Raw genomic sequence first — 25,728 nt, 5'->3', positions numbered from 1 at the left:
TTACTTGTAGTTCCTTAAAAGCCTATACTGGTGTTTTTATAAGTCATGTTTGACTTTATGCTTTTCTGAATAGTTTCTGGGATGCTTAGGAATCAAATTGCACTGCTGGAAATAGTTTATTTTGATGCACATGCTGTTTTCTTTGCAAATTTGCATCATAGGATTGTTTTTCGTTTTTCCTGCAGTATATAAAAATTGCTGTATCTCAAAAATAAAACTATGAAGACACTCAAAATAAATTTCCTGTTGTTGTGAACTATTTTTGCAACTTTTTTGTATTTAAAGTTTTGAGGGACAAGCCTCTTAAATTTCTCTAAGTAGAAATATATGTAAAAAAACAAAACAAAAACGATTTTAAATTTTTTTGTAGTTTATTGCATTTTTTTTGCAATTAATGTAGTTACTATGGACTTAATGCATACATATTCTTAAAATATGGGCTATAACAGTTGTGTTGATGTATAGCAACTTGAAATGCTCCCAAAAATGGCTCCATGGCATGTAAAAATATAATATAAGCTCTGGCGGGCTTGGTTCTATGGTAGGTCTTAAAGGGTTAATCTCTCACAAGTTTGTTGTACACACAGTGCCTCGGGCAACTTCAACATGTAAACTGTGTCTTCCACACTCACATTTTTCTTTTTGCTGTGGGTTTTTTTTGCTTGTTTTTAGCTTTGTTTTAACAGTTATTATCTCCACATTGGCCCTTGCACTCCAATCACTGTGATGTTTTTGAGGATTTTTCCTTCCTTCCTGTATTTTTTCTCTATTGCCACTAACAGCCTCTTTAGTCTATAATCACTTAAATGAACTGTTTTGGTCGTTGTCAACACTTTATGGCTCAAAGTTGTATTGTTTTTTCTTATTCCTTCATATTTGCCTAAGTTGCCTGAGTGTTTCTCTGTTGATTTATGTTTACACCTTATATGCATATAATAATAATGACAATGACCATAATAATAGAGTTTTTAATAATAGAGATTTGGGTCAACCCACAGAAGCAGTCTTTTCTCAACCTTGAGCAATGGCTGCCATTTATGCAGCATGTGATATAAAAACATTTAAGAATATTAAGAAAATAACTTAGGAGTGAGTAGTAGTACTCCAATCTGTGTGGAAAACAACATTTGCAGTTTTATTGATGCTTTTATTGTCTACACATAGTTTTTACCCACAGCTGTAATAGGCCCATGGGCTATTGGCGTGGACACCCAAGTTGATCAAACTCAAGAATAAGGAGATGTAGGATTTTGAAATTGATACCACAGGCGCATCTACTAAAAATACTGGATGACTTCAAATCTGAGTAACCTCGAACAAGGTGCGAGGTCAAGTTTTCCAAAAGTCTTGTGGATGTGATAACGCTGTGGGGCAGCACTGGTGGCCACTGGTATTTTTTAATTTTGTCACATAATAGTCATTTTTTGCCTTCAAAATGTTCTGCTGCATATAAATGCCATTTCTAAGAATAAAGGCGGGTTGGCATTTTATTGCACCCACGTGTGTCTTGCAAATGATAACTATAGTAATGGAAGTGATAAAACATACAAAAAGTGGAGTGTTGGTGCTAACTGCAACCTAAGAGTTAAAGTGCTCCTAAAGGCAGAAAGCATATTTGCTGTTTTATTAGTCAGCCACTATAGTCTATACGGTTCCCTTCTTGAGTGTTTGTGTGGCTCTTACCTTTGTTATTGCCATTATCTGATGCCTCACTGTCCTCTGGGAGTTTTAAGTACTCGTGCGTATATATGCCAATGTGACCTGAGTACAAAGAACCTGGTCTCAAATGAGGCCACATTAAGATCAAACAACACTTGAGGGGGCTGGGGACTGATGGTAATTCACTTCACTATGGTTCCTCCATAATGAATTCTAAAATGACTGTTCAGAAATAGAGAAAATTTCAAAAATGAGGGCCTTGATGAGTTCTAAGGCTTTGATACTGAGTCATCAATTTGAGGGCATGAAAAAGCAATCTCTGCGGGTCAAACGAAACAACTTCTCTACCATGTTCAGAAAATTTACACCAATTTACTCAAAAAGCATGTATTTCATTAAATAAACAAACAAAGAAAAAAAGGCAACGGCAAAAGCAATGTTTCTATGAGGCTGCTTGGCTTTTCTGGAAGCTGCCATCTGGATTTACTTTTACAGTGTCCACATATTCATGATTTATGGGCAGTTTTAGCACCTGGCATTAGGGAAATAAGCTGGAGCATATTAGTTGTGTGCGAGCCAGTCCTGCCACTCTGACTTTGCCCTGGGACTTGATGACTGCTGTCACCATTCTGAGAAACTGGGGAGCTGCTGCAACAAATCAGTCTCCTCCCAATCGCAGTCAATATAATGAGGCCAGACCTGCAGGCGGCTTGAGGTGGGTATGTCTGTGCACTTCTTGTTTCACTATGGTAAGGGGAGGAGGTAGGTGGAGAGGATACGCTAGAGATTAGAGATTTATCGATTACCCCTTTCTCTTCCCCTAACTCCCTTCCTCTTCCTCTCTCCATCTTCCTCGAGTCTTCCATTCTCTTCCAGTATATTTATAGAGGGTGGGAGAGTGTTTTGTTTTTGGCTCTGCAGTGTGTTATAGACTTCTCGTGACTGCTTTTCTCTTAAAGCCTTAGGAAATTTGGCTTGAAATAGCAAAAGGTGCATATATGATATCAAAGTTTAGTCTCCCATTGAGCATGAACATGATGTTCTTTTAAAACAGCAGTAACATTAAATGCAGCTTTACTGTGTTACACTTTGCTAGTAGCTGTGATGTGCATGAAAAACAGCAAACTCTAGACATGCAGATGATTGCGCTGCACTTCCGCTCGTGCTAGTTATATTGACGTCGTTTGGAATATAAATGAATAGGAATGCAGGGTGTGTGTGTGTGTGTGTGTGTGTGTGTGTGTGTGTGTGTGTGTGTGTGTGTGTGTGTGTGTGTGTGGGTGGGTGGGTGGGTGGGGGGGCAGGGATTGGTTTAGACTTGGCAGTTTATATAGAGATTTGCTGCAGGCTTCTTACACCAGGATGCATCAGCTCTGGAGGTCTGCCATAAATGCAGACCTACAGCATAACATGGACTCGGGCTCTTGAATCTCATGCTCCAAACCAATATGAGCTAAAAATATGAGATTTGCCTCTGATGAAAAATAACAGTATAAGTTGTTTCAGCAAATTCTCCAAAGTGGCATATGGTCAAATTCAAAGCCTGCAAGCCTCTGAATATTGCTTTCTCCTATGGGAGCAAAAATTTCTGCCATTTTCGCTGTTTATCAGGGTCTGGGTCACTGGGGCATCTGTATAAACAGAGACCCTCAGACCTCCCTCTCCCCGTCCACCTCCTCCAACTATTCTGGAGGTGTAATCTGACTGACTTCCATTTCCTGCCATTTACACTTCAGTGGAGTAAAATGTATAATGTTATGCACTGTGTACTGTACATGCAGTGACTGCAGTGTTATCTCAAGTTAAACATAGTGAATTATGCACATAACAGAAATAAGGGAGGTAAACTTTGATTGACGCTAACGTTGCCTTGATGAAAAGGGGCCGCTGCTAGCATTGCAGTTAGCGCTGACACTATGTCCTCCTACTTGCTAAAAACCATCTGATGGTCCCTCAGCTTGATAGCACTGTAACGTGTAAAACTTATTTATTTTTCAGCTATTTAGTTGCTGCTTTATAAAGCATGAGAAAATAATTTTGTCCTGTCTTTAGTGGTGTTAAATATAAATAGACTTCTGTGTCCTGTTACAGTCTATAACTTATACTCTATAACTTATACTCATACATAGTGAACTTTGATAAAACTAAGAGAGGATAACCAATATATGAGCAGGATGCTCAAATACTTCTTTGGCTATTATGTGCTACTTACCACAGAGCAAAGAAAATAACGCACAAAGAAGAAAGAACATCTGATCCATTGCACTGAATGGAGCTTGTCGAGCTTTGTACCTGTCAAGAGAAATGGCAAGCCGACCAAACACCCTGCAGGTTTAGAGATTGCCTATTCTACATCTTGGCAACCAGTGCCAGAGATAGACAATATCCCTAGCCCAAATGAGTATTTTAACGTGTCGCAGACTTGCAGAGTGGGGGTGGGAAGATGATAGGAAGAGGCTATACAGCACAGTGGAGGCTACATGGCAGTATTTCACATCTTTGACTGTGTGAGAGCTGCTGCGATATGATTTTATCACAGAACATCAAACCCCCGAGGGAGTGTCTATTTCTTTTATCCCACTACACCCTCATAATAGATTGGAAGATATTAAGTATCTGAGGACAGATGTCTTTCTGTAATTCAGAATAGATGACAGATAGATGATTTTGTGAAGATGCTTTAGGCTCAAGTAGAGCAGGGTTAAATATCTATGTGCTTCATTAAATAAAAGAGATATACCGATATATGCCCTCTACCCATAACAAATGCGTTAGTATGGATTTTTTTTGGATGAGAAACATACACAGGCTTCTTACTTACAGAGCTTCCCCTCTGCATGCATTCAGTAATGGATATTTGGATGTAGCTGAAGAGCTGAGATTTCATTTCGATGATAAACAGAATGTGATGCTCTAATACACGTGCAGCATCGTAGAAATAAACTGCCAGCAGCACAGTTTGACCTGCCAGGTTAAATGCCTTTTGTGATTTATAGCTAGACACTAAAGTGGACCTGTTGGGTTTTTTTTTTTGTTTGTTTTCTTGTTGTTGTTGTTTTAAATTAAAAAAAAAACAGACTGTTTGTGAATTCTGATGTAATTAAATTTAGATTTATTTCATTTTTATTATTATTTTATTTTATTTTTTTAACTTTTTTTTTTTTTTTACCATTTCTAAATTTAGAGGGGGCTGTCATCTAAGTGTTTGGAGTGGGAAATGTGCTAAATGGAAAGAGAAAGGGTGCTGGGAAGGAAACCTAAAGGATTAGAGTGACTTTAGATCTGATTGCATTGAATCGAGATCACAAGATTGCTCACTACAAAACTCTTCTCACGGGCACTTCCTGCTGTTTTTCCAACATTCTTTAACTCCCTTGTTCTGCTGACCAGACTAGACCGCACAACTTATAAAACTCATTCCTCCTTTAAGAGGAGAACAACTGATTTCCAGTCTGAGAAGAGGCTGTCAGACCTTTATGGTGGAAAGTAGGTCAGCATGAGAGTGCCAAGTGTGCCCTTTTTCTCCAGGTATGGAGTGGCTAACATGAGCACAGAGAGGTAAGGCTGTTGATTGTCTGCAACTCTCAGATATTTTGTCTCATTCTGTCCATTAAAATGAAAACTACCATTAAAAATTAGAGATTGCTTATTTCTTTTTAAGTGAGAAAACTTACAAATTCTGTAGGACATCAAATAATTATTTCTCCCACTGCATAATATTTCAGTGAATAGAAACAGTAATATAGAAAATCGTATTGTCTCATCGATTCCAACCAACATTTTAAATTATTCAGAAAACACGTACATTTACTTGCACGAATTTCCTAAGTACCTGCCATAACTACAACTTATATTTTAATTAGATTTTTCAAGTACTGACATTGAATTATTGGGATTGATAGACTGAACTCAATAGGGCACTGTTGAGAAGGTAATGATGGCAGTTGTCTTGCTCCTGCCCTCAAAGAGCCAATCAGCAGCTGAAACAGGAGACGTATTGGCCAATCATGTACTGATGCATATGCTGTGTACAAGCTTGCATATGTCTCCACGGTTAATGGGAAGACACAACTGACTCACAATCACTCACTCTGCTACTCGTTAGAAACAGGTTAATGAGGCTGCAACAGATGCAGGAAGTCCCCTTTCAGTCCCAAATGTCTGAGACTAATGAGTTTCTATTGACTATATGAGAAGGAATGCCATTACAAAATGACTGATACGCTCCATAATGGTAGGTTGTTACGGTTGTTCGTGGTTAACCTTGAGGCCTCACGGTAAGGCGAACTTGAGTTCGATTTCGTGCCTTCTGCTTTGTGTGAAGCAGATCAGGCAGCTTTTGTTAAGAGTGGTTTATTGTTCAGGTGGCAGTTAAAGTGGTGCTTGTCAGACTATAGCCTTGTTACATTTATAACTAGCCGTCTCTGACAGTCGTGATGCAAAATATCAGCACTTCAGGGTGAAATGTGTCAAGAAAACAGGCAGCATAAAAGTTATTTTTTTAAATGAAAAAGAGTCCAATCAACAGGATTATTCTAAAACGCTGTTTTCGCCTCTTAAAGAACTCACATTAGGGAGAAACATCATCTTAGTAAAGTGATTACATTTTTCTATAAGGAATAAACAAACACTCTGTCTGAATAAGGAAAAGTCAAGCATAAGGTAAGCAAGGACTGACCAAATATTGATGCCAGCTTTTAGGACTTGAAACACATTGATGCTGCTTGGCGTCGAACAGAAATTACCTACAAAGTCAAATATCCATGAAAAAAACGACAACATTGATTGAACTGCACAAACATCAAGAATGTAATCAGATGAAAATAAAGGGAAAAAAATAGCGAAGAAGATCTGTGATGTGAGGTACTGAGGACTGTTTACTTTTTGAAAGATCAAACTTTCAAACGAAAACTAAAGATTGCAAAGTTAGCTGACAGTTTTGTCAGCTGGACTTCAATACTGTTTTTAATCAATTACAGAAGCACAGAAAAAAAACAGAATTACTAAATGCCTATTAGTAGAAAATGGGCAAGGTTTCTGTTTTTGTGCTCTACTTTGTAGATGTGGCCTTTTGTCCTCATCGTATCTATAAAGTCTGCTATATCACTGAAATTCCATTTCACACACAATGGGGAACTACTATTTTTAATGTCACATCGTAAATGCAGCAGGGGTTTGAAGGCAATATTACCCAGAGTCCCTCTGAAAAAGAAATGAGGATCAAACTGATCTTCTCTCCTGCTTGGATACTGAATCACACTTTTTTTTGTCTACAGGCTTGTAATTTATGACGTGTCATTCAAAGATCTATAGTGACTTTAGTGATTTTTCTTTATCATATTATGTTGCTCTTCAGCTTCACAGGAAGTTTATTGTATCAGTATTATAGACAGTAGGGACTACTGTATTTGATTGTATAACACTATATCCTCTTGGCTTTTATTATATTTTATCTCCACAACTCCGTCAGGGGTGGAAATAGATTAGCTAAACTTGCACACCATCTGAGGAATATTCAGAATAAACCCACAGTCGTTGTGTGGCACTGTCACATTGGCAGGTTCTTCTGTAAAGCACACAAAAGCTCGCGCCACCCTTAACCACCACCCTTAAAAACAAGTAATCTGTGAAATCTGTAGTACCTTTGTGACCTGCCAGCAAACTCCTCCACATAAAAGCTCAGCTGCAAACTGGAATCTAGGTTTAATAGAGGACAAACAAGCAGAGGACAAACCTTTGGAGCGCGTCCCACAGCCCAATAATAGAAATCACTTACATTAACAAAATAATAATTGTGGGATCTGTGAGTATATCTTTACCCTTTGGAGTATAATAATTAAACTGCTATTAGAGGACACATAAAGGTGGAGGCATAGTACAGGTGAGGAAATCTTTTTCTGAAAGTGGGTGGTTTATGTGTCACAACGACATACAAACCACCTACGAGAGATGCAAGATTTTCCGTGGGCTCTAATCTCTGCTATTTGCTGAAACAAGCTGCAGAAATCTGGCAACGCAAACACATTCAGTCCCTATTTTAAGGATTTGGTAAGTTTTTCATACCACATGTGACATAACTGCCATAGATATTCACAATGAATGATCCACAGCAGGAAAAATATACTTTGTCCCCTCTTGTTAAAGCAAGCATTCAGGATGAGTGTTTACATGGCCACAAGCGTATGGATGAACTGCAGAGTGGAGTGCACAGTTTCTAAACTGGAGAGTTTAATTTGAAGTGTCCTTGGTGTCTGAAGTTTACAAAGCAGGTCGTCCATTATCTTTATCAGGATTCAGTGAGGTCATGACGGCCTCTTATGCAGTCCACACCATATGATAGTAGTCATAAAAGGCTGCCTTCTGCTGAAATCCAGATCAATGTGACTTGAATGAATTTCAGCACATTATTATTGCCTCTTTGATATGTGGAACAATAATGTAGGACCATGCTCCTGTGAGTCATGAACAACATGCAATTTGCATTCTTGCAGGAAACTGCCTGTAAAAGATGTGTTTGGCAAAATGAAAAAAAGTGGGTGGAGGAGGGGGGGCGCATGCTTGAATCATTTCAAATGAAAAACTGACATGGGGGTAGTTTTGCTCTGATGAATTAATTTGTCCGATGGGCTGCTTGTAAAAAGAAAAAAAGGACGTGAGTGGTGCCAATGAGCTCCAATTAATTTAAGGAGGAAGCAAAGAAATGTGCAGTTTTCAATTACCAGTTTTATTTGGGCAACATACGTTCAACCGCATTGGTTTAAAGACGATAGTATGTCATAATTTAATTAGCTGAGCTAATTAGCAGTATATTCCACCAGTGGCAGCAATCTAATGAGTTGCTAGCTTCATGGGTTCAAGTGTGTTGAAGCGTCTCTTTGCAGCGGAGCTCTGAGAGAACCAGAGAAGGCGTTGCTGGAGGGGAGCTTGATGTTAGTGCTCTCCTGAGCAGCAAGGATGTTCAGCATCTTCAAATTCCCAGTTTGAAGGCAGCAAACAGCCTAAGGAGAGGCACGGTTTCCTGTTTACACAATGACTGGCTATGAAAAACAAAACACTTTTAGCAAAAATGTTGATGATTTGAAAGTAATTTAATAACAAAGCTAATCTGAAAGATGATAATTATTATATGTCAAGTGCTAAAGATTGATATATATATGATATATTATTTTTATGTATATTACAATACAGTACTTTTTCTTCCTATTTGTTGTTGCATTTCTGAAGAATCTCTCACAAAGCAACACTTTGAGCTCCTCAAAACTTCTCTACATGGGGCAGACAACAACAGTCAGCGCTGACATTTCCCTTGCTGGGCAAAACGCTGAGACTAAGAGCCTTGATAAATCTCTTCTGCCTGTTGCTGCATTTTACCACCAAGACTAAAAAAGTCTTTTTGCATTTTTCCCATAATTACCGAGTGCTTTCAAAAATCCCGTTTGGTCATTCACGCTGGTTTCAACAGTCTTTTAAATTGTCATTCAAAGGTCATTTTTATGTTAATGTTCCTTCCAGCTTAATTCAGATTTGTCTGAATGCAAAACCAAAAAAACAAACAAACAATAAATTTCACCTCTTGCCATCTTTATCACTAAGATCACGATCTGTGTTTGTGTGTGCTGCACAGCCAAATAAACAAATGTCTTAACATCACTGCAAATTAGAAACGGGTTTGTTGCGACTCACACACAATTTAGATTTACTCCATGATTAAAGTGATACATAAATATCACTTTCACAATGGCTGACGTAGTAAGATGTGCAGTCGCGGCTAACCACGGTAACCAGGATGCTTCGTCATTCAGAAATTCACGAAAGAATGAGTCTACTGGATGTAGTGCTAGGCCACCAATAGACCTGAACTGGGACAGTCCACCTTCTGCACCCACAGAAGTTTACAAAGAGTTAAAAGCTGCTGTAACAAACTAAAATAGAGCTGATAGAACTGTTTTCCTGCTGACTGGTACTGTTGTTTGTATGAAAACATGAAAGGAGACCGCACGGCCCTCAGGTGAACCAGTGGATGAAATCAGTAACTAAGGATGCGGTTAGTCAGAAAATGCTCTATCCAGCCAGTGGGCTTCACGTTTCAGTTGAGATGAGTTAAATGCTATCAACTATCACAGATGGATAAGTGATGTCAAAGGCTGATGAAGGAATCTGAGCACGAGTCTTTAGATTATCCACAGTGCTGATGTAAATTTAATGTAACCCAGCTATTATACAGTAGACCGTAATAGATTCATCACCCTCACTTGGTGTTGTCTTGGACACATTTCTATATACATGTTTTTTTCCAGTGACTTCATGGCCAAATATGTGAAAAGGAAAGATACTCTTTGGTATTTGGCTGCAGACTGAGTGGCATCCAGGTCATTCACAGTGATCCTCTGCTCTTACTACAGAGTTTTCTGCTGAGATATTTTATTCTTAAAGGATATAGTGGAAGTAAAAAAAAGTTCACTGGCAATCTGGCAACAACTGTTTATATCAAAAACTCAGAAATGAACAACTGAAAGCTGCGTGACTGCAGACCAGTAACAGGTCTTGAGAGCTTGAAAAGAAAGCAATTGGGCTTCATTGGGTTTCTGAAGACGTTTCACTGCTCGTTCAAGAGGCCACTTCAGTACTTGAAAAGCTGGATGTGAGTCTCACGTAATAAACCTCTAATGGATGCTGTCCCCTTTGGGGGTGGTTCTGATGGTCATTATTAATCATGTGAACAAACGTGTGGGTCATTCCTGTCACTGGTGAAACCTCCGCGAGACATCGGCTCACCTTACGATCATGTAAACTTTTAAGGTCACCCGAGGCAAGCTGTGAGTGGGAGCTGTCTGCGAAGAGATCTCAGGACTGCATTGAAGGTGGCTTTAAGCTGGTGTCACACTGTAAGTCACCACGTCTGTTCAATGATGGTTGATCCCGGTACACAGTTAACCTCCTTTATTCCTCTTTCAAACCATCTGTCTTCTTGGTCCAAACTGGAATACTTGAAAGAGTGACCTTTGTCTTTTAGGTGCAGGTTTACAGCTGATTCTTGTCCCGTTGAGGTGACTGTCTTATGCTGTGCCATGAGTTTGTGGAGTGGGTTTTCTTGCATGTAGGGGTCAGAGCACTCCTCACTGCACAGCATACTGTTCAGCTTGTGTCTGGGTGTTTTGTCCTTGGGATGAACCTGGTTTTGTCTGAGGGTGATCAGGACGCTGCAACACCGGGCAGAGAGCGTTCCCTCTGAGGCAGAAGGGAAAGAAAAGGAGCACACACATAAAGAAAGCTCATACAATACATGTTTATTCTAACTGGACCTTCATTAAATCATCAAATGCAAAGGAAAGAGTGTCAGACACCAACCAGAGATGTGCCAGAGAAACGTCGAAGAATTTTCTCCAGGCATAACATCCCGGTGCATCTCAGACTTAGCAACAACCTCAGACAAAAGCTGAACTACCATGACCTGGATGACTGAGAAGATACACAGACACCATTAACAGGTGTTTTTTGTGATTTGGCACAGGTGACTCTAACACAATGTTAACTGCAATGTCAGATTCTATAAGGTTGGATTTGTGCTTAGAGACTAGAATTTGTTGCTGATCCAGGACGGTCCAAATACCCTCAATGAATAATTGAAAAAAAAAATCGCTAATTTAGTGACAGAAAAATATTTAGTTCTTCTGTGATGCTTTCAAAAGCACAGGCTTAATAATAGGAATATTAGTCTGCTGGAAAAAAAATGATGCTTTATTTATTTAGTTGAATTAAAGCAGGAAAAGGCTAACAGCGGAATCAGCCAACACAATGTCAGGGGGATGTTTATTTATTAATTATTTTTATTACATAATGTAATTCTAGAATGAAGAGGAACACACATTACCTTAAACTTTGTTACACTCTGCAGTGATTTCCAATCTTTTTAACCTTAATGTGACCTCAGTAAGGGTTGCACATCACGAATATGTTACCATGAATTAATTGAACTTTGATCATTTTTCGTGCTTTGCAAGCTGATTTCTTTTTAAGTGCGCATGGAAACTTGTTTTTAGCACAGATTGCACAAGACTTTGTTTTCACACTTTGATGCCCCAATGGTTTTTATTTTTTCTTGTACGACAAAATATTATCAAGCAGTTTCCACAATCTGGAGCCACATGGCAGCAAGTTTTATGCTGGCATTCGTGTCTTGTTCACAAAAGTTGTTCAATACTGACACCAGAGAAGTGTGTGGGCTGGGTGTAGATAAAAATGTCACATGTAAATACGAACCAAATGAAACGTGTTGACCCTAAAAATGATGCAAAAATGCTTTTGGCCAGTTCAGATGGCGTGATTAACTAGCCAAGATTTTATTCCAATTAATCTTGCAAGTAGGTCATATGGCTTTAAAGTCTAAAATATTAAAGTTTAATTTTTTTTCTCTCTGGGCTAATCAGTTCAAAGTTCCATTAAGTTACATAACAACTCGCTCTGTGTTAAGTAAAATAGCTACTGCTATGGTGCAGAATGCTTTGAAAAAGCACCACCCAACCCAGCTCTATACAGACACAAAAATGAACACATTTTCATTTTTGTGTTGATTTTGTACATAAATGATGTGGTTGGTTCTCCCTGGCTTGCATTAAAACATTTTTTAAAAAGCCACCACATGTGCAGGTGTTTTACGCAACAAAGCCTAAATGTACACCACCTGCACAACCCAACAGATAGAGGGTCAAAGCAAATTTGTAGTTTGTGGAGAAAGTCAGTCAGCAAGCTACTATCCTCAGAACCAAGAGATTGTGGTTCCCCTGAGAAAAATGGGAGGTTTCTACCTCTATCACTCATAGCAAATGTGACCCTTATTCTCCAGGAGTGAAGGAGGAAGATGTGTGGTTGTATTCAGTCACAAAGAAGAGTCCAACATTCTGTTCAGTTCTGACACTTACATTTCGTGTTGGCCACATATGGTCTTTATGTTTTCATCAGTGTATTTTCTGTTGCCTGTTTCAAATGAGTTCACTGCAGCTTATAGGGGTGTGTGTGTGTGTGTGTGTGTGTGTGTGTGTGTGTGTGTGTGTGTGTGTGTGTGTGTGTGTGTGTGTGTGTGTATTTGAGCTGCTATGGCAAACAAAAGCAAAGTTGAGAAGAGCCTGAGTGGCACATCACTCAGAGAAAACACACACACACCTAAAGTGAGAGGACAAATATAAGGCCCTAACCTTAGTCTTCCCCCTACAAATACAGACTGAACTGACAAACTCTGAGTGGGTATTTGTCGTACTTGAGTTTATGAGTTTCTTCATAACGCTACCAACAGTAAGGTAAGGCTATTCCGAGCCTTGAATGAAATTACAATATACTCTAAATATGCAATAAATAAATACAATAGTCTGTCACATCACATCAAGTTTTCTGCATTTCTTCCACAGCAATAATAAAGACTTGTGTTTTTCAGTTTTAGGAATGCTAATCAATATTTTGGGGCAAGGTGATCAGAACAACAACAGGGCTTGAGGATCAATAAGCCTGACAACAAGTCTTCTTTCTATTGTTTATCCCGCATGGCAGGGTCCGCTTTGCGGCAAATCTGTCTCCATTTGGCACGATCAAAGGCGTCTTCTGGGGTGGCATTGACGATCTTCGTGTCTTCCTTTATTCTATCCATCCACCGTTTCTTCGGACTGCCACGGGGTCGCTGGCCACCGGGCTCAAGCCTCATTGCCGTTTTCGCCACTGAGCTGTCCTCTGAGCGTAATACGTGTCCGTACCACCGTAGCCATGCCTCGCGCATTTTCTCCGTGTTTGGTGCGATGCCGAGCCGCTTTCTGACGTCTTCATTCATGACTTGGTCCCAACGCGTGAGGCCTAGACACCACCTGAGCATTCGCATTTCCATCGTGTGCAGGGCCTGTTCATGCTTGGCGGTGGCTGGCTAACACTCCGATCCATACAGGGCAACTGGGCGGACTACAGTCTTGTAAATCTTCGCCTTGAGATGGTCTGGCGAGATGGTGCCACTTCATCCATGTTGCATTGACCCTTGCTCGCACGGGTCAATGCCGCATGGATATCCCCGTCGCCACTGATCATCAGTCCCAAGTACTTGAATTGATCGGCCTTCTTCAGGTCTTCCCCGTCAATGTTAATGGGGCCATCAGTTTGGGGGCCAGCTTCCATGTACTCGGTCTTCTTGATGTTGAGTCTCAAACCATGATCGGCCAGGCGCGTCTTCCATAAACCTGACAACAATGTGAATCATATACTATATCCTTGACTATCACCAGAACACTAGTCCTTTGATCATGTAAATAGGCTCTTGTATTGACATTAGAACCATGATCATCAGCAATACACAAATGATGAAATGGAAGAATGGTATTTCATCCCTCTATTAGTGTACTGAGACCTTACTAAGGCACGTTATGTTGATATTTTACAGACTTATACACGTCTGAGTTAAACACTGGTTATATTGTTTGGAAAGAACAACCTAATCTGGTCAATTAGGGCACAATGATATTTGGAGCCTGGTCATTTTGACCCGGATACTATTTAGATTTTTTTAATTAAAATTGTTATTGAAGAACTATATTTTGTAGAGTAACAGCATTTTTCCGAAACACATCAATACTAAAACTTGTTCATTTGTGAAAATCATAAAGTCTGCATGTTGGATGGTGGGTGTGGTGATGGAATAAGCCTCAAAATGTTTGTATCCTATTTTGGAGTTTGGTGCTTTTCTTTCACTTATTTTTTACTTTTTAATTTTACTTACTCTGTTGATTTTATTGAAAATTATTTGGTCAGATTTAAAATGACTAGAAAAAATGGTTTTAATTAAGATTTGCCTCTTCACAGCATTAATGCTACAGACTGACAAAGGACACTGCTGCTTTAAATGTGACACCAAAGGGTCCAAAATATGAAAACTTTAAAGTTGATGTCATCCAACTACTGAATGGCCTTAGTAATTTGTGGTTACTGATGTGCTGCTCTTGCTGCATAGTTTGACACCAAAGTGTGCCTCATCTTTGCCCTAAAACACGATGACATCCAGTTTAATTATTCATTGGCAGCTGATAATGGCTATTGATTTCTTTAAACCTGCATGACAGGGGTATTTTACAATTATGACTAGGTGAAGCATTATGGTATTTTTCACTTTCTTTTTACTTTCTTTTTTATTTATTCCTTTGTTTAGTGCCACTTTTTTGATAATACTTTTTATCTGTCTTTGATAGATAAAAAGCAGTGGTATATCACTGGAGAAAAGTACAATGGCAATTTGTAAGCAACTGGTAAGAAACTGGGATGTTTTTTTATTTAGTGTACTGTAGCTTTGTTTTAGCTAATTCATCTACAGCTGTCTAAAGTCCAGGAAAAAACAGGAACAAATGAATGCTGGAACAATGTTGTTGCAAATACACCAAATACACCTGATTTACACAAGTGCAGTGCGTGGTGCAATTAGACAATCAACATGCAGTCATGTTCACTGCTTTGATATACCAATAAATCACTGCATGTGGTTGCATGCAAGCTGTGTTAGAGTAAACGAGAAATCAATGCACACTCAGAAAACCAATGTGGTTTTAGTACAAACTGCCATACATTTTAGTATTTGTTATTAAAGGACATGATTACAAGATTCAAATTTGTCTTATATGTATACACAAGATTTGTTCCTTCAGTGGTGCTAGGTTCAGTCATTGTGCAAATGTACTGTTTATAAGATTGGGGGAAACCTGCAGTCATCTGAGACTGAAGAAGTCTTTTGGGTGAATGACAAAACATTTCTCTCACTGAAAACGTTATCGGATGATCAGAATGCACTTTTGAGTCATATACTGTCACCTTCACTGTCACCTACTATCTCAAGCCAACTGAACATTTATGGGGGATTTTGGGTCAACAGCTTGATCACTTTTGAATTTTGCATTTGAAAAGAAATCATGGGTCTAACACAAATACTGCACCAATGCACACATGAAAAATATAACTTCTTTACAACAAAGTTTCCAGTGCCATGCATCTAATTTAGGAAACATTGACTAAACACTTAGAGTCCAAAGTCAATATCCAGTATCTGTGTTACTTTGGTTTGCTTTTGCAAAAACTCCCTCATCCTGGGTTGCACAGTCACACCGCAATCCTCTAAAACACAATTGCAACAATGTTACTGAGATTATCTAATTTTTCCACAAGCAAGAATATGCGTCATCAGAATTATCTAGGATTTGACTCTGAGGCTTTTTCTAATGTTTTTCCAATAATGAGTATTGTTACCTCAAACAGTGGCCATTTCTTTTGGTAAATCGAGAAAGTGTAGTGCAGAGATCAGTCCTAACTCCAGGTTTTCCACTCCCACTTTTATAAATCAAATAATGTGATAAAGTGACACAGACCAACAGTGTAAGACACATTTTGAACAGGCAACCTTTAAAGCTCACCACTAGGCTTTTTGGCTATGAGAGCAGATTTAGCAAGAAGGATTCTCGGTCAAACCGCATAAATGATTCACACATCAAAGTGTCTCAGAAGAAATAATACATGAAGCATGTGAATTCAAACTGACATCCTTTGGCACATTGGCCGTGAAATCTCTCTCCTGGCTAATCCTTGCTCTTGAGACTTTACATGTTATTCATATATGTAAGAGAATTTAGATAATGGCTTAAATCAAAGTGATATACTTAATTTAAAGTATATGAACTTGTGATCTATTCTGTGGATAGAGCGCTCAGAAGTGCAGAGAGATTGGATATTCATATGTGAGAAAAATCATTATAACATGCACTTGTATTTTGAATTCAAAACTCAGGAGTCAAGTACATCCACAGCACATGTATATTTAATTAGAAGAAATTTTCAGACACTCTTTCATCGTGAGCTCAAACAGTCATTGTGGATCAGTGTGGATACATCTGTTCCACTGTACACAGGTTGTTTTTCATGTTTCAGATCTCATCAGGGGCGTTTAATTAATAGGTGTTTATTGAAGAAAACTGTATGTTCTCACATTCAGATCATTCACAGCCATGGACCTGGTTCAGCTGCCAGATTCATAGGCTCTGCTACAAATACAGAGAGTAGCTGCTAGGGAGGGAGGCAGTCCAGATGGCTGCATCAATTCCAACATTGCAAATCGGTGTGACTGTAAAGATTTAAGCTGCTGTTTTGGGGGATGGGTGCTAATCAAGATGACTTCTGATCACAGCATACGCAAACCTGCCTGTAAACGCTGCTAGATGGAGGGAAATTTTGTCGAAGTTGCTGCACAAATTAATTAAAGACTATACTAAATATTTTACTCAGTATTCAGCTATATATGCTATTATTATTAGGTTGAACTGACAGGTAAATAACATTGCTAATCAAGTGAAAATGCTTTTCTGGTCTTTCTCTCTATTAGCTAACTCTAAATGGAATATCTAATTTTAGACTGTATGTAAGATGTGACCTTTGCTTCTCATAAATGATGGTGGTTTGATTATCAGTTTTTCTAAAACTATTCTGTATTCTATAACTGTAGCCATTTAATGAGTGTCATTCACCTTGTTGTGACAGTTCAAGGTTAGTTTTACCCATCAATCTCATATCCAAGTCCCTGAATTAGTTAAAAGGTCTCATTTAAATGGAAATGTTGTGGTTTAGAGCTCTTCACATTTCTGCACAAGTTAAAGCAAGATGCAAGTCTGAATCTTATAAATTTATCATATATATATTTATATACATATAAATGTATAGATAGCAGCACAAGGTCAAATATGCACAAGAGATATGAATAGAAAATGTCCTTTGGTATACTCAAAGTACAAAGCATGTGAAAGACCAGAAAACCTTTTTCATCTTCATTTAAATAAATTTAATTCAAATTTATTTGTTTAGTGTCAAACAACAGTCACCTGAAGGCACTTATGTTGTAAGGTGAAGATCTTAAAATATTAGAAAGACAGACCAGCAATCACTCGACACCCTATAAGCACTTGGCGACAATGGGAAGGAAAAACTCCCTGCAACAGGAAGAAACTTCCAGCCACGCTCAACAAATTGCTCTGCCGTAAGAGAAAGACAGAAAAAGGTACTCTATAGGGGAGAGAGTCAGAGTTTAGTAATTGCCAATGAATAGATACAGCAGTGGGTTATGAAAACAGAGAATGAAAAGATATGAGTGAAGAAGAAGCAGTATATCATGGGAAACCTCAACAGCCTGATCCTAATGCTGCATAACTAAGGGGGGATTCTGGGTGATCTGATCCAGCCCTAGCTATAAGCTTTATCAAAATGTAAAGTTTTGATTCTAATCTTAAAATTAAAGAGTGTCTGTCTCTCGAATCCAAAATAGGAGCTGATTTAGAAATAGGAAAGATTAAAGATTATCCAGGCATTTTTTTCTTAAGGACATGCCCATAGTTTAACTAGCTGATTCGTATCATCTGGCTTCATGGATTTAAAAAAGCTGGGCGTCATCTACATAGGAAAAAATGTTTGCGGTGTTTTCTGTTAACGTTGTCTAAGGAAACATGTGTAATGTAAAAAATGATTGGTCCCAACATGGAACTCTGTGTAATTGTATATGAGGAAGACTCCCCATTTATATGCACAAATTGCTATCTTTCAGACTCCAATTTGTGCATCGAAGTCCTTCATTATTAACAGTATTTTTAGTGTTAACAGTGTTAAAATTTTATCTGTGATGAAACCTGGGGCTGTTCATGTTTTCCTTGATCAATCCTTTATAGAGGACCTATCTTGTACACACAGTAAGTGCAATGGCCTTTCCTCTCTAATTTACGTGTTGTCTGCTTTAAGGTCCACATTTGACAGTTATACCAGGGAGTCATGAATCTGTGATTTCTCGTAGGATGTTACACTATTATCAAAATAATCAGGTTCTGTAGGAGTAAAGTTTTGGTAGCTGTTCTGCATTGTGTTGGCACACAGCACTGAAGAAAATAACAATGGAGGAATCACTTCGTTAACCTTAGTTCTAGCACTTTCAGAAAGATATTTTCTGTAATGAAATGTATTCTTCATTGCAGTGTAATCCATTATTGTAATGTTATTGTTTTTAAGAAATGATCAGACAAAAGAGGGTTTTTCAGGAATTACTGGTGAATAAAGTTCTATGCCACAGTTCAGGGCAAGATTCAAAGTGTGATTAAAGAGTTGACAGGCTTATTTACATTTTGAGAGAAGCCAAGTTGAGCCAAGCTGAGTCTAATACAAAATTAAATGATGTGTTGAGGCTGTTATTTACAACATCTACATTAATCACCTACAATAATTATTTTATCTGAACTGAGCACTAAATCAGTATAAAAAATCTGAGAAATTAAATAGAACTTTTGAGTAAAGGCCGGCTGGATGATAACAAAAATAATATTTTTTGAGTTTTTCAATTACAGTGTACAAGGCTAAGAGTTAAGCTTCTGATTCAATAAAAAAAAATGTCCACTTCTCTGGTTAATAAATATACTGGAGTGAAAAATTGCTGCCACTTCTTCTCTTTGGCATGTGGTTCAAGGATTCTTACAATTAGTATGACTTGATTAATTCAACAAGCATATTCACCCCATTGTAACCAGGTAATTAAATAAGTAAGTACAATTTATTAATGTAGTGCTTTTCACACACATAAAATTTACAAAGCACAGAACAAGAATTAAAAAGCTACAACACTGTGTGTTTTAAGAAGAACAGTAAGTGATACAAAACAGCAGCGAGGGCCTACACCAAGTGAAAGCACCACCCAGCATATCTATAACAACTGCCATCTGTAGTGCCAACACAGTGTATTTGCACATTTGTCAAACATGAGATTCTTTCTATCCCTGTTCTTTCATGTTTGAGTACACTTACGCAAAAGATAGCAGTAATTTGGCAAAGTATTCTTTTTTTTCTGAACTGAAATAAAGTGCATTCACATCCTCTAGCAGGGTTTTGTATCTGCCCTTAAAATGTTCACCACCACCATCTATTATCAGCTTTCCCTTTTCTTCCTTTGCCCTTCTCTGTACAGCCAATCATGATTAGAGAACAAACTCTGGGGTGTAATAAAGGTCTGTTGCAAGCAATAGTGACCCAACGGCCCTTCATCTGCGAGCTGCTCAAACCTCCCAGCCTTGGTAGATAGTTGAAGAGAAAGCTGCTTTCAGTGATTGGAGCTCCACTTGACTGTTTTTTTAATTTTAACTTTGCCCTACTTCTGGCTGAAGAGCTCATTAAATAAGATCTTGTGCTATAGCTAGAAATAGAAAAAAAAAAAAGGAGGGGGGAGAAACAATAATCGTGTATTTAGCCATGTGAGTCTTATCGCCTTTGGGAGTTCTGTCATGAGGCCGTAGAGAGTGTATATTATTTCCCTTTCCCCAATTTTTAAAACACATCTAAAAACCTTTCTTTACCCAGTATCACTCTGTGTCTTTGAAGCAAACATGCTCTGGGTCTTAAGGACAAAAATTCAAAGGAGCCAAGTTGGCTTTGGACTGAAAATAGTGAAGATTTTGCAGCAGAGCAACTGAATTCTTCAAACGCTCGTCCCAACTGACTGCAGTCGGTCATGTGATGGAAATCGGCAGTGAGCTGCAGGTTCACTTTTGCTAGGAGACTTTGAGGCCCAGATGTCTTCCAAATCAAAATGGTTTTCAATAAATATATCAAAGATTAACAGAACATGTTGCAATCACAGTGTGTCTCGCTCTAATATTGACCACGCCACGTACACCTGGGTGCATTTCATCATATCTCTGCTAACAGAAGTTCTCTGACATTTCTCTCCCACAGAGAAAACAACAACAACGGGAAAAAAACCCAGGAACAGAGAGTCTCCTTGTATGTTTACTTTGGACACATTACTAGGAGGGGATGTATTTTCTGCCCCAAAGGTTTAAGTCAGAACACCACTGTCTAGCCACAAATATCCATCGCACGATGGTGAACTACTCTTTTATCAACTAGTATAGACACTATTGTGTTGTATGTATAATTATACCCTGTTGAACATAAATTTGTGCCTAAATGTGACCATTCGTGAATTAACTTTTCACCATGGGAATATAAATGATCTCAGTCTCTCACTCAGAGGAAGTCCTCATCACACTTAAGTTCCCTTTTGCCAGTTTTTTAGGAACAACTTTTATATCCCTTAAATTACTAAAAAGGAATGCATAAGATCAAATCTAGTTACTTTTTGGTTAAATGGCTGCCAGCACTGCCCCTTTGGTGTGAGGACTTGCTGTCACCCTGCAGGTGTCTCTCTCTCTCTGTCTTCCCTGCTCAGTGAGAAGCATCTGTGGATGAGCTGGATGTAGACGTGCTGTGTGTTTGTGGGCTTTTCCCTTGCAGAGGCTATGCACTGTGTGAGGAAAAAAAATGAAAAAGGTGTATTGTCACTCCTAATTTTCTCTGTGAGTAATCATTTTACATTTGAGCATAGCTGAAATCACAGCACAGCCTTTAACTTGTATGTGGTGATTTTGTCAGACATTCCTCAGACTTGTTCAGCTCCTCGCTATCTGGTTTTCCCTCGTTAATCTGCACGCTCCAACCAGTTTTTAATTTATTCTTTTGAGAAAAAAATGCTAAGTGGAAAATAACAACATATCTGTAAATACTTTAGACTTTATCATGTTTGCCTGTACTGCCAGCACACTGATAGCTTTACATCTATTTGTGTTTCCACTGCAGTTGGGAGGATGTGGCATCCTGGGCGTCGGGGTCTGGCTCTCAGTGACCCAAGGGAACTTCGCCACCCTGTCATCATCCCTTCCCTCCCTGTCTGCAGCCAACCTGCTCATCGCAGTGGGTACGATCATCATGGTGATTGGCTGCCTCGGCTGTGTGGGAGCTGTCAAGGAGAGCCGTCCTCTGCTGCTGACAGTAAGCAGAATGGTTTTGGATTCACCCGCTGACTTTAAACACAAAGTTGTGATGATGTCATATTTTCAGATTACAGTTTTTACAGAGCAGCATAGCTCACGTTGTTTTGAACTGTCTAGTGTGTGTGTGTGTGCGCCCGTGCATAACATAAGTACAGTTTTATGTGCTTCTGTTTGATCCGATTGCAAGAGGGCCTTTAGGGTTATTATTGTCATGACAACTATAATAAGGACGTTTTCATAAAGCACCAGGTCTAAAAAATCATGCTGCATTTTTAGACAGCATGATTTTCAGTTTTGGGACACTTTGATATGATGTTGTGGTTATTTGACAGGTAACCATTTCATAAAAATGCTTTTAGTGCTGTGCACCACTGTTGCCTAGTTTTGCTTTGGTGAGCAAACTATATTGTGCACGTTCATTTTATATCTGAGGTAGGCAAAGAGCACTTGGAGCACAACAATCAGAGTATGCTTTGGAGTTTAAAGTCTTGTTTTTAAGGGGAATATCTCTGCAAATATCTAACAACAACTGTTAACAATAGTGATGACAGTGATGCTGTTTTAATGCTAACGTTAGCTTGACAGATGGGAAGGCTTCATAGCTACAATAGACTGATTTACACAATAAAGGGTTTTTCTGGGTCTGTAGACCACAAAATAAAGCTTATGAAGTTCAATAAAGAAGATCTGCATTCACTCCTCTGCCTGAATTCCTGTCCAGGCTGTTAGTGTATTCTTTACTTCACTTCCGTTTTTCCAGCCTGTCAAACTTAATATATTCGTCATCGCTCTAGCCCAATCATTTTCTTGCCTGCCTTCTGCAAGCTAAACAGCTTCTGTTACATGTGCTTTAAATCTCAAATCTCTTCCGTTTTTCTGCATTTCAGACTCTGACTTCATGCAGTTGTGTCTTTGTCATTTTGTTTGTTCTTAGTTGTGTCCTGATTACTGTCTAATCACAGGAGCAGGAGCTGCATCGCACCAGCTCTACAATCACTCCTGTTGTCTGCAAGTTCTCGCTGCTAGCAAAGTCAATCCAGTACCCAGTCATGTTACTGTACAGCTATAATAGTTAGCCTCTGTCTCATCACTGGCCGTGCTAGCTTTCTCTTCTCTCTCCTGGCCTCTGATGGCCCTCAAGTCAAACGTAACTACATCAGTAACAACTAGTGAGGGGCCAGTCATCCTCTTGCCTCTGACTCTGCCTTCTCTACAGAAGGTGTGTCAGCAGGACTGAGGAGATCCTTAGAGTATTCTTTCCACTGCTCAGCTATATCCTCAGTTGAAGTCAGTGACAATCCTTCTACTTTTGCTGTACACTGTGTGAGTATAGTATAGCTTTCCACTCCAGAATCAGGTGAATATTTACCAAAATCACTTTGTTTCATTGCCTCATTGAAGTCCTCCAGACCTGTGTTTTTGCTTCAGCTACCGCCTGAGTCACATTGCACTTGGTCTGGCAGTATCTGTCCCACAAGTTAGCCTACACTGATAAGTCTGCTTCTTCAGCTTTATGGCTTCACCATTGGTTCGGGGATTAGAAAGAAAGAAAGAAAGTGTACTTTATTGATCCCCGTGGGGAAATTCCTCTCTGCATTTAACCCATTCACTCAGTGAAGCAGTGGGCAGCCATTGGGCGCCCGGGGAGCAGTGTGTAGGGACGGTACCTTGCTCAGGGGTACCTCAGGGTAGCTGTTCAGGGGAATCGAACCCCCGACCTTCCGATCATGGGGCCACCACTCTACTTACTGATAGCGCAACATGACAGGCACCTACTTGCAGCCACAGCTCTGTGCACCCTAAATATACATTTGACTATTCGATCTGTCCAACATTCCCAACATCCGCTCTTGCCAACTGATTCAACTCACATCCAAGTAGTGATGAGTTGACAGCTCAGCTCGTCTCCTCATCCAAGTGTCCGGGACATATGGCCAAAGACTTCAGGATACAATCACAAAATCAGTCATTGACCTGTGACCGAGGTTGTCCTGGTGTAACGTGCACTTATGAACACCCTTATACTTAAACATAGTATTTGTTATGGACAAGCTGTGATTAGCACACAAGTCCAATACCAGAACAGCACTCGGTTTCAGATCAGGCAGGCTGCTCCTCCCTGTCACGCCTTTCCAGGTTTCACTTTCATTGCCCATGTGAGCATTAAATTATCTCATTAGGACAATGGAGTCATGAGGTGGGGCATCCTACAGCACCCCACCCAGCAACTCCAAGAAGGCTGGGTGCTCTGAACAGTTATTTGGTAAATAAGTGCAGATAAATGTCAGGAACCACCCCCTGAGCCAAAGGGCAGGTAAAAAAAAACACCTCTTGAAACCCTAACGTACAAGTTATAAGACAGGGAATAAAGGAATACCCATCCCTGTCTGCTGGCTCTCACTAAGGGCAGCTCCAGAGTGGAACAGAGTCTGGCCCATTTCCAGGACCCTAGTTGCAGAGCTCAAGCTGTGTGTTGAGGTGAGCCCGACTATCTTTAGTTGATATTTCTCAGCCTCACACACCAACTTAGGCTCATCCCCCAACAGAAAGATGACGTCCCATGTCCCAACAGCCTCAGCGGCCGGGGATCTGACCACCAGGCCGAGAAACACTTGGAGCAAACATTCAGTATCTGTGGTCACTGGAGTCACTGTGACATTGCTAACATGCTGCAGGTTGAATGTTCTGTCTATGGACACATTGATAGTTTACATACAGAAAAGTTTTTTTTAAAACTCAGCAAAAATGAACAGAACCACGTAATATAACAGTAATAAACAATTTAATATCGTGAATGAAATTTATACTGTTAATAAGGAGCTCCTGGTTTTTCCTGAACTTGCAGGAAAAGAAAAACCTCAGCTTTAGCTTATGGGCCATATGGGGGCCTAGACTTATTGTCAGGGATCCTACTACTATCGCTCCTTTTTCAGTTTAATGCCTAGAAATACTTTTAGTAGCCTTGCTAATCCCAATAAAACAAGCTCTGTGGATATTGTTGGGGCACTGTTGTAATCGCAGAAAGAGTTACGCATCATATATTAAAACAAGAAAACAATATCATTTATCACTTTTTCAGTGACAGGATACTATCCAAAGTGGAATGTTTTTTTCGGGAAGTTGAAATGATTTTTATTCCTTCAGTGGTTTCATGTGCTTCAAACTGTAATTGGCTTTTCATGTAGTAGTTATTTTAGAAAATTATATTAGTACTAGATGGCAGATTAGCCCACTCTCCTGCATTCAAATTGATAAAAACTAAAAACTCCCTGTGGCTATGTCAACAGTTTCAAAGCACACTTCAGATGTCCAAATATTAACTACAATTAAGGAGTGTTTCCTCCAAACTTTCAGCCTGATCAATATTATAATCTACCATCACTTATACAGATATAAAACATAATTCTTTTAAAAGCTGAGTGCCATGATGCATTTTAACCAAGTGTGAGTTTACAATTGGGGCTTCTGACACTTGATTTATCTGATTTTGCTTTAGAAGAGAGCTACATGAAAATGTGCTATCATACCAATGAAATCATCAAATATCAACCACATTTATGATATAAACAAACTTTAACTTGAGCTACAATTCTGTGAACAGGTATCTCACTAAGGTGCAAAACCCAGATGCTTGAAGGACTGATAAATATTGAAAAACAAAACAGACAAACACATCAGGCATTTCACAGAATTATCTGGAAGAATAATTCTATGTGGGTAAAAAATAGAATTAATCATTAGGAAAATTGCCCAGCAGGAGAAAGCAATTATGAGCTCTGCGGGAATGAGTCTTAGTGTCGATCATTAACGTGATCCATGACATTTTCCCGACAGTGACCAGACCGATCCCTGCTCCGTGTCAATAAAATGAGGCTAGGCAAACTATAAGCCTTCATCAATGAGTGACAGAACAGCACGTTCTTCACGGAGATTAGAAAAGATTCATCTCGCTTCAAATTTTAGAGCTAATTAGCATATTGATCGCTGATGAGAGACCCAGAGCACTGCAGTGTTGCTGTGAGATATTTGAGGAATTACTTTTGCACTCTGTGCTGGAATAAACATCACTGCTTTCTGCAAACATTTTTTAATTTGTATCACCAAACATCAGTTATAATTTCCAAAAAACACAAGGCTTTTATTGTTCCTTAATTCAGGCAAGAGTGATATCTTTGTTTTTCATATAAATGTAAAACTACATCCTGATATTTTT

At 39.1% G+C, this 25,728-nt stretch overlaps 1 protein-coding gene and 1 long non-coding RNA gene across 5 annotated transcripts in view; both read left to right on the top strand.

The window, feature by feature from the left end:
* LOC146525316 (uncharacterized) overlaps nucleotides 1-20,256 on the top strand; it is a 48,159-nt gene extending 27,903 nt beyond the window's left edge. The window contains exon 2 of the long non-coding RNA XR_014873147.1: nucleotides 11-20,256. This is a non-coding gene — a long non-coding RNA (uncharacterized LOC146525316). The remainder of the gene's footprint in view (nucleotides 1-10) is intronic.
* Nucleotides 1-25,728, top strand: part of tspan4a (tetraspanin 4a) — a 152,942-nt gene that overhangs the window by 75,961 nt on the left and 51,253 nt on the right. For all 4 annotated transcript variants that reach the window (XM_085154411.1, XM_085154416.1, XM_085154401.1 and 1 more), the window contains one exon: nucleotides 21,322-21,513. In XM_085154411.1, the coding sequence (XP_085010537.1) occupies nucleotides 21,322-21,513 (192 nt within the window). The remainder of the gene's footprint in view (nucleotides 1-21,321; nucleotides 21,514-25,728) is intronic.

This window comes from Neolamprologus multifasciatus, chromosome 1, assembly GCF_963576455.1.
Source record: "Neolamprologus multifasciatus chromosome 1, fNeoMul1.2, whole genome shotgun sequence".
Classification (NCBI taxonomy): domain Eukaryota; kingdom Metazoa; phylum Chordata; class Actinopteri; order Cichliformes; family Cichlidae; genus Neolamprologus; species Neolamprologus multifasciatus.
Note: the sequence above shows the minus strand (reverse complement) of the source record. Positions and strands in the feature narration are given on the sequence as shown.